The sequence below is a fragment of the Euprymna scolopes genome, chromosome 28 (assembly GCF_053919585.1).
Source record: "Euprymna scolopes isolate OS-2025 chromosome 28, ASM5391958v1, whole genome shotgun sequence".
Classification (NCBI taxonomy): Eukaryota; Metazoa; Mollusca; class Cephalopoda; order Sepiida; family Sepiolidae; genus Euprymna; species Euprymna scolopes.
Genome location: NC_136509.1, coordinates 82790297 through 82800433, shown reverse-complemented (window position 1 = coordinate 82800433; position 10137 = coordinate 82790297). Strand labels below are relative to the sequence as shown.

At 31.6% G+C, this 10137-nt stretch overlaps 1 protein-coding gene across 11 annotated transcripts in view; it reads left to right on the top strand.

The window, feature by feature from the left end:
* The window catches only part of LOC145249704 (protein DENND6A-like), a 242388-nt gene that overhangs the window by 91 nt on the left and 232160 nt on the right, over positions 1-10137 (top strand). For all 11 annotated transcript variants that reach the window (XM_080111567.1, XM_080111570.1, XM_080111564.1 and 8 more), the window contains exon 1: positions 1-114. This exon is cut by the window's left edge. In XM_080111567.1, the coding sequence (XP_079967693.1) occupies positions 1-114 (114 nt within the window). The remainder of the gene's footprint in view (positions 115-10137) is intronic.

The window sequence follows — 10137 nt, the reverse complement described above, 5'->3', positions numbered from 1 at the left end:
ATCTCCGATTCTGGACCTAAGTCTCCGACAATCTTGCCATGGGACCGATTTTCCAATTGGCTTCATTGTGCGTGTGTTGTAACTTTTGACCTGGAGCTTGGACAAGCCATGGAGGTATTTATATATGTATAAATAACAAACATAATTCTATTTTCTGTTGATGTTTGTCTGGTTCAAGTGGCGTTAACCTCTTCCTTTCTTTCTTATCTAATTTGAATGAATGAAAAAAAAAATGCCGGTTAAATAATGAGTTGAATATTATTAAAACGTTAACTTGATACTTAAATCGTTTAATGTGCGTGAAGGCTTACATATTTGTTTTTAAATATTGTTTATGTACTTACTTTGCTTTATATACGGACATACAGCAGAACGTTGTGATTCGGCAGCCAATTTGACAGTAAAAATGTGAGAGGAATTTTTACGGTGCTTATATAAATCGACCCCCTATGCCTGCCAATGTTGTTTGGTAAAAATCCGTGAACTAGTTACAACAACCGACGAAAGGTGACCACACAAAATGAAACCTGAGTGAAAGAGTACAGAATACGTTTAAAAGACGCCCTCTCCCCGCCCTCGCCCTCTCATCTTTAAAGAGTGGGTTTCTAACGTTATTTATCAAGAAACATGGTAAACGTTACTCTTCAGAATATTTGAAAGGAAATACAGTTGGAAAATTAATCAAAAGCAATTAATTTTCATTTATCTACTCATTTCTGGTGGATTTAAGTTTAAAAATGTGACGATATTGAATTATTTTCGTTCACCCGCCCCTATTCCGAATTCGTGGCCGTGGACACTGGACCAGGACCACTATCAGTAGACAACCTCTTCTGCATTAAACTGCCATAATTTAAAAAAAAAAAAATTAACGTAAAAAATTTTTTCAGGGGAGATTTTTATAATTATTTTTATAATTATGAAATTTGCTGGAATAAATTTTGAAATAGAAATTAAATATGGGGTGCTTATTTAGAATTACATTTAAATAAAAATAAAAAATACAGAATTTTTTTTTTTTTTAGTATACATACTCGTCACGGAACGAAGAAGCTATATTCAAAAATCACGTACATTCAACAAGTAGTCATCATTTTAAACGATTTTCGGCGATTTTGATACTGAATTATATCAATTTGATCGCGATAGTTCGAATTGAGTTGTCTCCTTTTATTTATAAATGACTGAAAAAAATTATGGCACTTCTGCATGTCAGTGACATGAGGCGAATGTGTGTATTTTAGTTTCAAGAACAGAACCGCCAACATGTCATTTGTCAGCCAAAGAACAGGGGTCGATAACTCTTCCTTTTTTAAAAGTGCGTGCAAACTAAAATTATATTTTGCCACATTTTTATACAATCTTTCTGTACAAAAAGAAAATATTCTTAAATCTCTAAATCCCTTGGCCTTTTGGGTCAAGATCAAAGTGTAGTATCTGTTCCTCAGATGCTGCACTTCAATTTCTTGTTCTCTGTCAGTGGAGGAGGAATCCTTCATGACTGAGACAATTTTTATTTTTGTTCCTTTTCTCCACATTAAAAAACGACCCTGGTGTCTAACTTTGTCCCGTGGGGAGACATTGTAAATAGGATCTCTAAATGTTTTTTTTAATTACATTTTGCTACATTTTTATACAATCTTACCATAAAAAACAATTCTAAATACAATCTAAATGTTTCATGTTATATTCATTTTATTTTCAGTTCACTCATTGAAAAGAAATTATATTAATACATTAAAATTATATTTTGATACATTTTTTTATACAATAAATGTTTTGATTTTTCATATTTTTGTGTTATTTATTTTATATTTTTGCGTTAAACACTTGTTTATATTTGAGGTTCACATAATGGCCGCTAGACGTCAGTTCTCTTTCGTCTCTGTTGCTAATGTCACTGATATGAAGAAGTGCCAAAATTATTAATCACTATAAATCATAAAATTTGATTTTGTAAATAAAAAATACTTGATTAATTTTTTGGAACATGGCATTCTCGTTCTGTGACGGGTACGTACATCTGTATTTTCTTTTTTTAAGTGCAATTGTAAATAAGCAAATATCGAGTAAAAATAAAATCAGTGCTTATGCACTTATGTTACCGTGCTATTTTTAAATAGTATTTTCAAGATTCACGATATCTTTATTAAATTGTTAGGTGGAAGTACAAAATAGTTACAAAACATCCTCCGTTCTCTAGGTTAAGAATGGCTTTCAAAATGTTATTTCAGCATGGAAACATATGCATAAATACCATAAAATTTTTACTTGATTACTGCAAGCCAAATAATTCGAATCATTTTTTTAATTTTTTTATATTCGTATTGAATCGTCTAAATTAAAAACTTAAGCTTGAACTTCAGAATATATTCTAACACCTATTGTTGACTAGTTTTTTTTTTTGTTTGTTTGTTTTTTTGACTTTGAAGTACTCCTTAAAGTGGTTTCATGTCTGGAGCGATTTTCATGGCCGATATGTACCAACAAAACACTCGCCTTTCAAAAGTTGATTTGTATGGTTATTTTTGGGTCTGTTTTAAACGAATAATCACATTTAAAATTGTCGCCAAGTATTTTGGAGTAAATATGACTATCGGAATACTCTGCCCAAAAATCACCGCTAAAAAAAAATCGTCTCGTCCAAACTTAAAGACCAAACCGGAAACTTAAAAACGAAATGAAGAAATAAACGTAATATTTATATGTTGGAATAAATGCTAGCTATGGACCATGCTGATTGCTGTGCTGGCTGCGGTGCGCTTATTTTTTTATTTATTTTTTTAAAATTTTAGTCCAGGTATGCATTTGTCAGGAAAGATGTTTTTCTGTAATTAATTCTTAGTAAAATAATATTTCGTTACCTTTTTTAAACATTTGATTTTCGATCCAAATAAATCAACAGGGGTAATAACAAGGGGAATACTTCTTTTTTGGCAAATGCGTACCTGAACTAAAAAAATAAAAAAAAAATGAATAACTGCACTCTTTATCTGTGCCTGAACCTAAACGCAGATTCCATGAACAAAGTTTCTTTCTTAGAACTGCACGTTTGTGAAATTGTCTTCTGTTTTCCTGCTTTCCAGCTGACTACAATATAGTTGTCTTCAAGTCTAACGTAAACAAGTTCTTGATGAGCCATCCCGCTTATTAACAAATTTACCGAATTTCCATTACTAACGATTACTATATTGTCCAATTTCTACTGTACACTCTTTAACCCTTATCCTCGAGTGGTCACTTGGCCTTGATAAGTGGTGATGCCTATGTATAAAAAAAAAAGTTTCATTTCGTTTCCGGTTCGGTCTTTAAGTTTGATAGACGCGGAGGATTTTTTTTTTTTTTTAAATTATTTACTCACAAATTTTATTATTTAAATTATTTACTCACAAATTGAAGAGAAAAGGTCAATACATAATATATTCAAATTTAAAAAAAAACGGACATCGTGTTCTCGTCGAATTTTACCTGTAAAGTCCGAAGTTTAAAACCTTTTTAAAAAAAAAAACACGTTTTTTTTTTTTTTTTTTTTTTTTTTTAATGAAATCTTGGTCCTTGCTCCTTTAATTGAAAAAAAAAATTAGGGCTTGAATTGCATTTTTCGAGGAGTTATAAGCTTGGAAAGATGGGGTGGAATTATTCGCTATTTTCACAAAAAATTCTGATACTGCTATGGCCAGAGTATTCCGATAGTCACATTTACCGTAATTTTGTTATATTAAGGCCTTTAATATCCAATGTATTCTCATTGTTTTCACTGGTGGCCATGTTTGTTTTCGTGCGCACGTGCATTTTTTTGTTTTATATATATATATATATATATATATATATATATATATATATATATAATACTTGACGGTTGTAATTTTAAATGTGATATTCGTTCAAAACAAACCCGGATCTCCCTAAGAATCAACTTTTTAAAAGGTAACTCTTTAGTTGGTACTCAAGCGGCGCTAGCGCATATTAACTCCATCCCCCACCAGTGCCCACCACCACTGCTTACGAATGTGTCTTTGGGTTTGTATAACTGTACACATAGATTCGAAAAAGTTGTCAAAAAAAACAAATATATAACAAATGAATATTATCAAAGGCAAGATAAGTTACTTTTCTACCTAACTGGATAATTTACTAGTGTTTTTATTTAATGTAACATGTTTATTCAGCTTAAAAAACATAGTGTTTACCGATGTATAAGAAAATTTAAAATAGCGCCCGACTCTCTCTTTCACACGGTAAGTTTGGGAAAAGGGGTTATAAATAAAAATAAAAACTACACAAAATACTGTTAGTCGCTCAATATGTTACCGTGACATAGGCTGACATATATTCGGTGGGTTTTTAACAGTATTTTGTATTTTTTTATTTTTAACTCATTTTCCCAAACATACCGTGTTCAACAGAGAAGCCAGCGCCATTTAAAATTTTCCAATACATCGGTAAATACCGTATGTGTTTCGAACTGAATAAACATGTTACATCGAGTAAAAACACTAAAATAATTATCCAGTTATGTAGAAAAGTAACTTATCTTGCCTTTGATGACATTTATTCGTTTTTTGACAACTTTTTCGAATCTGTGTACAGTAATACAAACCCAAAGACACATTCTCTTTATTAAAAGAAGTCAATTTATTTATTATCCTTAAAAATAGTAAAATTTGTTTTTTCTTAAAAAAAAAAGTACTTCGTTTATTAAAGTCTGTTTTCAGACGAACAAAGAAAAAAAAAAAGTAATGTTTTCCACATTCTCTTTATTAAAAGAAGTCAATTTATTTATTATCTCTAGAAATCGTAAAATTTAATTTTCTTCAAAAAAGAAAAAAGTACTTGATTGATAAAATATTCGATGGTCTGCATGTACTGCCCTTGTTGACCCATATTTCCGCCAGGGGTCGTTAGTGGCGTTCTCTCTCAAACAAGATGGCGCGTGCCAATCTTCAAATTAAACTTCTGATAATTTTTTATTTTCTTAAATAAAAAAAAAAAAACTGAAAGCAACAAATATATTCTATTAAAAAATTTTTCTTCAAAATCTTTGGATTCGGCATTAAATAACCCGAAAAGGGTTGATATGCCATAAAACAAAAACAACCAACCAACCAACCGAGACAAGGTTCAAAAGAGTCGCCAATCTGATAGGCCCTTAACTGGCATCTAAGCTTCAGCCTCTGTCCCATCGACGAAATGTTGCATCCCTCTGCTTGTTCTGCAAGTATTTTAATGGTGAATGCTCTGACAAACTGCAGACACTTGTGCCCCCATGACGTAGACACCCTCGACAAACCCGACAGGCAGCTAAATCCCACCTCCATGCAGTAGAGATCCCTAGATGTAAAAGATCTTTCTACTCTACTTTCTACTCCAGTAGTTTCTTCCCCAGAACTGCTAGACTCTGGAATTCCATTCCAGGTCCCTGCTTCCCCAACTGGCATGCAGAAGTTCAAGTGTAACGTGAACCGACATCTTGCTGCCCAAATCCCTACATTGTGCCCTAGTAGTTGCTGCCCCTGATAGTAGCCCCCTACACCAAAGTGGCAATGTGCCTTGTTTGGGGTGAAAATGTAATTAAAAAAAAAAAAAAAAACTTCAAGTTGACCTAAAAATGGACTTCCTGTTTTAGTTGAATAAGCGATAAATAAACAAATTAGCATGAACGAAAATAAAACTTTTGTACACGTTTATCTGATTTTTAAATATATTTTACAATAATAAGTAATACTGTTTTGTTTTGTTTTTTAAATGGTTTGATTTAGTTTTTAGTATTATAAAAATACTAGCTGTACCCTGCCACGCGTTGCAGTGGCTCAATTTGGTGTAATGGAAAAATTTAATAAAAAGAGAAAATGCATGTTTCTTATATTAGTACAGCAATCCACTGCAAAAAGTGAAAAAGGCAAAAATGAAAAAAAAATGGTATTTTGCAGAATTTGATCTGGATCCTCGGGAGTTTCTGTCAATCATTCATGGTTTGGATGAAGCCAAACGTAGCAAAAATGTTGAAACGCTAAATGTTTTTATTTTGTTGTTGTTTTACAAAAATGTGAGTTAGTAATTAATATTTGGTTGATGGTGGGGGGAGGGGTGTTACTATACACAGATTCGAAAAAGTTGTCCAAAAACAAATAAATGAAAGCAAAGGTAAGGTAAGTTACGTTTCTACCTAATTGGATAATTGTTTAGTGTTTTTATGTAATGTTAAATGTTTAATCTGCTCAAAAAACAGAAATGGTCGTGGACTCTGAATACGTTAAGTTTGGGAAAGTAAGTTGAAAACTAAAAACTATACAAAACAGTGTCTGAAACTCACTGAATATGTTACCATGACATAGGCTGGCATAATCGGTGGGTTTCTGACAGTATTTTGTATAGTTTTTTTAGTTTTAACTCACTTTCTCTAACTTAAAGTAATCAACAGTGTCCATCACCATTTGTAGCTTTCAAATACCCCGATAAAGTGTTTTTCGAGCCGACTAAACGTTACATTAAATGAAAAGGGTTTGTATTACTAAACACAGATACAAAGAAGTTGTCAAAAAATAAATATATATGAATAAATGTTATCAAAGGCAAGAAAAGTAAATGTTCTACCTAACTGGATAAGATTTTAGAGTTTTTATGTAATGTATAATCGGTTCAAAAACATTCAATGTTTATCGGTATATCTGAAAAATACAAATGGCGGCAGACTGTATCGAACACGTTAAGTTTGGGGAAATTTTGGGAAAATGAGTTTAAACTAAAAAAACTATACAAAATACTGTTAGGAACTCACTCAATATATGTTACCATTATGTAGGCTGGCATATAATCGGTGGTTTTAAACTTTTGCTCGATACAGGTGACGACTTTTAAAAGTCCCTTTTAGTGATTACCTGGTTTGAGGATATTTGTACAACTAAACGGCAAATCTGTTCCAAAAAATCTGGTATTATTTTACTTTAAAGCCCGTTTCACGTTCATATATAACGAAATATTTTATTGTAGATTTCGGTGTGCTAAAAACGAATCTGCAAACCGTTTCCGTAGCAAAAAGAAAGTTTTCATGAAATTACTTTTTCGGAAAATGGATGATCACTTTTCAATGTAAATTTAACTTAGAATGAGCACCCACTTTCTGGCCACATGAGAGAGAGGCAATTTTCTGTGTTTCTTGGCTAAAAAGTTTTGTTTGATTTCTTTTGCATGGTAATAACCCCTGAACTCTGGGACTATTTTCCATTTCGCAGCCGTAGCCTTCGTTTATACTATGCGTGAGCATAAATGAAAGCTGTTTAACCAATAAACATGGGAAAAAATCCCCCCTCTCTCAGGTGGCTAGAAAGTGGGTGCTCATTTTAAGTTAAATTTACATGGAAAAGTGATCTCTTCATATCATAAAAACTATTTTTTTGCGACGGAAACGGTTTGCAGATTCGTTTTTAGCACACCAAAATCCACAAAAAAAATTTTGTTATTTACGAATGTGAGACGCACGGCCCTTAATTTAAAATTATATCAAAAATCCGGGGGAAAATAGTTTTCAATAAAAACAGCAAATGAATTCGATAGAAAAAAAAATGGATGCTATTTCTTTTTTCTATGTGTTTCTTGGCTAAAAAGTTTTTTGTTTGATTTCTTTTGCATGGTATTAACCCCTAAACTCTGGGACTATTTTCCATTTCACAGACGTAGCCTTTGTTTATGCTATGCGTGAGCATAAACGAAAACTGTTAAATATGCATTCGCGTACCAAACTGCCTTGTCAAAAAACCTTTAAGCCAATAAACACGAAAATAAATGCCCCTTCCTCAGGTGGCCAGAAAGTGGGTGCTCATTTTAAGTTAAATTTACATGGAAAAGTGATCACCCACTTTTCGAAAAAAAAATTTCTTCAGATCATGAAAACTATTTTGGTACTCCTTGGGCGTTGAGTTCCATGGCGACCCGCAGAATTATTTAATGGTCGTTCCCTTAGTACCGCCCCTAGTCAAGGCTAACGCATGTGCACGTAACATTTTTTATTTATTTACTTACGTGGTGGAGTTTTCTATACTGATAGGTTTTTTGAAATTTTTTCACTGGATTATTATTGATTGAACACTAACCAGATAAGGAAAAAAAATTGAAAAAAAAAAATCATTTCAACATTTGAAAGGGGTACTCACTTTTTAGTTACCACGTTCTGGTAAATCGGTCACTCTTTTCTTTTTCTTCTAAATACGGAAGTGTCTTCGGGAGATATAAAATGGTCGCATGTTGACGAAGCAATATATCGGGAGGCGTACGGGATGAAAAATTATTGGTAAATTTTTAGATTAGGTCCACCTCCTCAATTTTCTTTTAAATGACGACTTGAAATGGTTTTCGACTATGCTGAATACGAAAATCGCATTGAAATTTTGCAGAAATAAGTAGTTATCAAGATATAAAAAGTTGTATTATGCATTGTAATCTTTGGCGGCCATCTTTTTTACATGCGTATATTTGTTTATGGCGCGTGTGCACGTAAAAAGATGGCCGCCAAAGAATACAATGCATAATACAACTATTTATTTCCGCAAAATTTCAATGCGATTTGCGTGTTCAGCATACTCGGAAACCTATAAATGTCGTCATTGAAAGGAAAATTGTGGAGGTGGACCTAATCTAAAAAAATACCAAATTATTAAACATTTCTCCAGCATGTTAGTGAAATTTATAATACTTTAAAAAAAATTTTTTAAAAAAAACAAAAAAACTCACCTTTCATAAAAACAATTTAAAAAAAAAAAAAAAAAAAAAACACCCACAAACTGACTTTTAACTAAATAAGTAAAAAAAAAAAAAAAATTTTTTTAAAACTCGAAACTTTATTTTCATAAAAACAATAAAAAAAAGTCATGTTCAATCTATTTTTTTTCTTTGAGAAACAAATATATTTCTGACTTACAAATGCGGTAGAGGCTCATATTATTTTTACTTTCTATGGTTTTGAAATACCGCGTTTTTATTGGTTACAAAATGGGTGACTGATTTATCAGAACGTTGTAACTAAAAAGTGAGCACCACTTTCAAATGTTGAAATAATGATTTATTTATTTACGTAGGCTTAACTCTTTTCATGAATAAGAAAAGTTTTACTCTTTAAGAATAATAAAAGGAAAAAGTTACTGAACATTTATAAAAGGAAAAAATTTCTCACGTACTTCTTTTCATGAAGGCCAGAGGAATAGTTGGCCGAAAAGTCGTGAAACAACAACTAATAAAGATGAGAATAATAGTCCGCAATAAATAAAAATGGTGCTAATGCAGAGAGCGATCCGCGCTATTTTTTAAATCATATTTCCACGTTTAATTAAAGTTTTACGATATGTTTTTCTTTTTTATTCAATTGTAAGGTTAAAGTACGGAATAGGTACAAAACATCCTTCCCTCCCCATGTTAAGAATGACTTTTTAAATAACATTATTTCAGCACGGATCACTCTCTGCATGAGTATCATAAAAATTAATACAAATAATACTTATCTCAATAAGTGAAAGGCTAATTTCTACCGGAAATAAAATGGCGATAATCTCGCAGTTACAAAAAATGTTTTATTTAATTTAATATTTTTATAATTCGCAATGTTAAATTATTTTAATAATATGCAAACATTCCTTGACTTTAAAAATAGAATTTCTGAAAATTTCAATTAAATTGGTCACGTAGAAATATAGTTTTATTCGCTTTTAACGAACCAAACATTACATTTTTATATATATATATAGATATTACTTTATTAAACATTGGATTTCTTTTACATTTTTGTATAAAAATAGAAAAAAATTTTTTGTGTGTATTAAAATATTTTTGAACAAAAAAACAAATTTTAACAATTATAATACACATGAATTTCATGTAAAATATAACCAAAGTAACTTTAAACTCTACAACGCCAGAGGAACTATTACAGATAACGTTTGAAACTTTTAGCACTAGTTCCTCGCATCGCTCAAAATCTGCTTTTGTAACTGCTCTATAAGCCTGCATGCAATGTGAAGAACTAGTGCCAAAATATTACAGAAATAACCTGCAGGAGTTCCTCTGGCATTGCAGAGTTTAAAAACGTATTGTTGTTGTCGTCTCATGTTACCACTCCGTTGTTTACAATTAGGATGAAACAAATGCAAA